Source organism: Chelonoidis abingdonii, chromosome 11 (genome assembly GCF_003597395.2).
Source record: "Chelonoidis abingdonii isolate Lonesome George chromosome 11, CheloAbing_2.0, whole genome shotgun sequence".
Classification (NCBI taxonomy): Eukaryota; Metazoa; Chordata; order Testudines; family Testudinidae; genus Chelonoidis; species Chelonoidis abingdonii.
This window is the reverse complement of record NC_133779.1, coordinates 21,632,001-21,635,706: the sequence shown is the minus strand read 5'-3', so window position 1 is coordinate 21,635,706 and position 3,706 is coordinate 21,632,001. Positions and strand designations below refer to the sequence as shown.

General features: G+C 62.7%; 1 protein-coding gene across 1 annotated transcript in view; it reads right to left on the bottom strand.

Annotated features, from left to right (window-relative positions):
• Positions 1 to 692, bottom strand: part of LOC116814954 (phosphatidylinositol 4,5-bisphosphate 3-kinase catalytic subunit alpha isoform-like) — a 3,254-nt gene extending 2,562 nt beyond the window's left edge. The window contains 2 exon segments of the mRNA XM_032762934.1: positions 33 to 195; positions 504 to 692. Of these exon segments, the coding sequence (XP_032618825.1) occupies positions 33 to 195; positions 504 to 692 (352 nt within the window).
• Between the last annotated feature and the right edge of the window lie 3,014 nt (positions 693 to 3,706).

The window sequence follows — 3,706 nt, the reverse complement described above, 5'->3', positions numbered from 1 at the left end:
CCCCCCACAAACCTAGGCCTGGCCCCACTCACCGATCTCCCGGTTGAGGATTTTCTCCTCCCGGTTGCCAACCAGCTTGATGAGCTTGAGGATGGGCTGGAACAGCCGCAGGTTGCAGAGCCGCTGGGACTCGTCAAAAAACTGCTCCCGCTCGGCCTCCTGGGTCACCCCCATGAAGATGTAGGAGGATTCATCCTGAGGCGGGGAGGGCACAGATGCTGCGATCAGAACCCCCGTGTGTCAGCCCCCTCCCCGAGCCGGGCAGAGAACCCAGGAGTCCTGGCTCCCAGCCCCCCTGCTCTAACCACCAGACCCTATTGCCCTCTCAGACCCAGGAGAGAACCCAGGAGTCCTGGCTCCCAGCCCCCCTGCTCTAAGCACCAGCCCCACTCCCTTCCCAGAGCTGGGGAGAGAACCCAGGAGTCCTGGCTCCCGGCCGCCCCTGCTCTACCCCCTCTCCCCTCCTCCCCTAGGCAGGGACAGGACCCAGGCGTCCGGCTCACCTGCAGCAGGTGGAAGAGGGGGTATTTGCGGGCCTCTCGGAAGAGCTCGTGTTTGATGCCCAGCAGCGCGGCCTCACCCAGACACTCCAGGGTGACCAGGATGCCATTGGGGAGACAGCAATCCACCATGATCCGGGGGAGCATGACGTGGAGCCCCCACAGCTCCCTGGACGATGGCCGCGGGGGCATGGCTGCGCTGGGGGACCCCTGCGCCTGCTAGAGACCCAGCCCGGAAGTCAGACATCGGACCCACCTGCAGAAAGAGTGGACATGCCCCTCACTCCTGACCTGCAGCCCCCCCAGCTCCATGGTTGCCCCTCACTCCCGACCCGCAGCCCCCCTAGCTCCGCTGGTGCCCCTCACTCCCGACCCGCACCCCCCCCAGCTCCACCAGTGCCCCTTACTCTCAACCCCCAGCTCCCCCAGCTCCACTGGTGCCCCTTACTCTCAACCCCCAGCTCCCCCAGCTCCACTGGTGCCCCTCACTTCTGACCCCCAGCCCCCCCAGCTCTGCCGGTGCCCTTCACTCCTGACCTGCAGCCCCCAGGCCTGTGTTCCCCCTGCCAGCTCTCCTGATTCCCCTCAATCCTGACACGACAAGAGACAGACCCTGCCCCAGCTGAGATCAGGGCCCCGTCGTGCCCAGACACACGGCGAGGGACAGACCCTGCCCCAGCTGAGATCAGGGCCCCGTCGTGCCCAGACACACGGCGAGGGACAGACCCTGCCCCAGCTGAGATCAGGGCCCCGTCGTGCCCAGACACACGGCGAGGGACAGACCCTGCCCCAGCTGAGATCAGGGCCCCGTCGTGCCCAGACACACGGCGAGGGACAGACCCTGCCCCAGCTGAGATCAGGGCCCCGTCGTGCCCAGACACACGGCGAGGGACAGACCCTGCCCCAGCTGAGATCAGGGCCCCGTCGTGCCCAGACACACGGCGAGGGACAGACCCTGCCCCAGCTGAGATCAGGGCCCCGTCGTGCCCAGACACACGGCGAGGGACAGACCCTGCCCCAGCTGAGATCAGGGCCCCGTCGTGCCCAGACACACGGCGAGGGACAGACCCTGCCCCAGCTGAGATCAGGGCCCCGTCGTGCCCAGACACACGGCGAGGGACAGACCCTGCCCCAGCTGAGATCAGGGCCCCGTCGTGCCCAGACACACGGCGAGGGACAGACCCTGCCCCAGCTGAGATCAGGGCCCCGTCGTGCCCAGACACACGGCGAGGGACAGACCCTGCCCCAGCTGAGATCAGGGTCCTGTCGTGCCCAGACACACGGCGAGGGACAGACCCTGCCCCAGCTGAGATCAGGGTCCTGTCGTGCCCAGACACACGGCGAGGGACAGACCCTGCCCCAGCTGAGATCAGGGTCCTGTCGTGCCCAGACACACGGCGAGGGACAGACCCTGGCCCAGCTGAGATCAGGGTCCTGTCGTGCCCAGACACACGGCGAGGGACAGACCCAAAGACGCCACAGTGATTTTATTGCCTGCTAGTAGAGAATTGGGGGCTGAGGTGAACCCGTCTCTCCTACTCCGCTTTCAGGCCCCCTCACCATCACCAGGAGCCCGGCGCACAGGAGCAGAGAAGCCGAAACTTCCTGGCAGGCGGCAGGATCCGTCCAAGAGGAGATAGAAATTCCCCAGACCTCCCCTTCTGGTTAACCCTTCGCATCCCCTCAGCCTACCAAGCCTTCTGGCGGGATAACGCCCAGGAACCGCTGCAGGATCGTTCGTGCCAACTCCTGCCTCAGTTTCCCCAGCAGTAAAAGGGGCGTAATCGCACCTTTCTCGGGCGGACTGGGCAGGGCCTGTCTCTTGGTGTGTCTGCAGCATGGGGCACAATGGGGGGGGCCCTCATCTAGGTTGGGGGTGGGAATCTTTGTAGCACCCGACACAAGGAAGAGGGAGGGGTCCCCAGTCTGGCTCTGGGCCTGTCGGCGGTGCTGCGAGGTGTCTCTTTTCCCTTCTCATCTATGAATTCCTCTGCCCTTGTCAGAGACCCAAAAGTTCGACAGAAGCAGGAAGTACGACTGACCGGAGAGAGACTAGAAGACGAAAATAGCTGCTTTAGACACTCCCCCCCTCCCCGCCCCATTTCCGACCGAGATCAGGGCCCCCCGCCCCGTTGTGCCTGGCCACTGCAGACCCTCCCCACCCGCTGACCGAGATCAGGGCCCCCCCGTGTGCTGTGCGGACACCTGAGTCCCTACCCCAGTGAGCTTACAATCTCAGCACAAAAGGGGTTGGGGGGGCAAAGACATGCCCAGGGTCACCCCAACAGGTCAGTGGCGGAGGAGAAGGAGGAGGTGGTGATAGTCGGGGGGGGGACCAATACTTTTTGACTCCCAATGAGCCCAGGCCCTTCCTATCTGTCAGCAGCTCCCAGGTGACAGCATCCTGGCCTCCCTGCATCCTCCGCCCCCTTAGAAACCAGCTCCCAGTGCCAGAAGGGGGAAAACCCCATACCAGCCGGCACTGAATTGAGCCCTGAAAACGCCCCCCCTCCCTTTCTTCCCCTGCGTTTTCTTTTCTTCTGCTCAGGGAGCGCAGGAAAAAGGGGTGGAGAGGGGGAGCTTGTCTTTCTGATCTCCCTAGAAGTTACTGAGGGCCTTTCTGCCCCCCCAACCCCACCCCAGAGAGGGGGAACCCCGGCTACTTACATGCTCTGTGCCTTTGGTGCATTTCCTCTTGCCAAACTGCCCAACTCCCACAGCCAGAAGGAGGGGAAAAAAACAAAATAAAACAGGATTTTTAGTCCTGGAACCAAACAATTCAAGCCCCCAACGTCAAACCATCCACACACCCCCAACCCCAGCAGCTAGAGCCAGGAGGAGAGAGACATTTCTCTGTGTGAGATCCGTTTGGCTTCCCCCCTGCTTGTCTCTGTGCGCAGGGTGGGAAAAGCTTTTGCAGGCGGTATCCGGGCATGGGAAGGCAGAGATTTCTGCTAGATTCACGCTCACACAGCTGGGGAGGGTTTCACTGAAAAAAATGGCACCATCAAAGCAGATCACTCTGCAGCCCCAAAGATACAGCCAGACTGGGGCAGGGGTCAGGGTGAGGCGGCCAGAGAAATCTGCTCCTGGGAAAGGAAGGGAGGTGGGTTTCTTATAACACTTCATTGCTCCAGCCAGGGTGGCAAATCTATAGGAGGATTGGGAGGGGGCAGAGGAGAGATATACCTAAGACTAGCTCCATA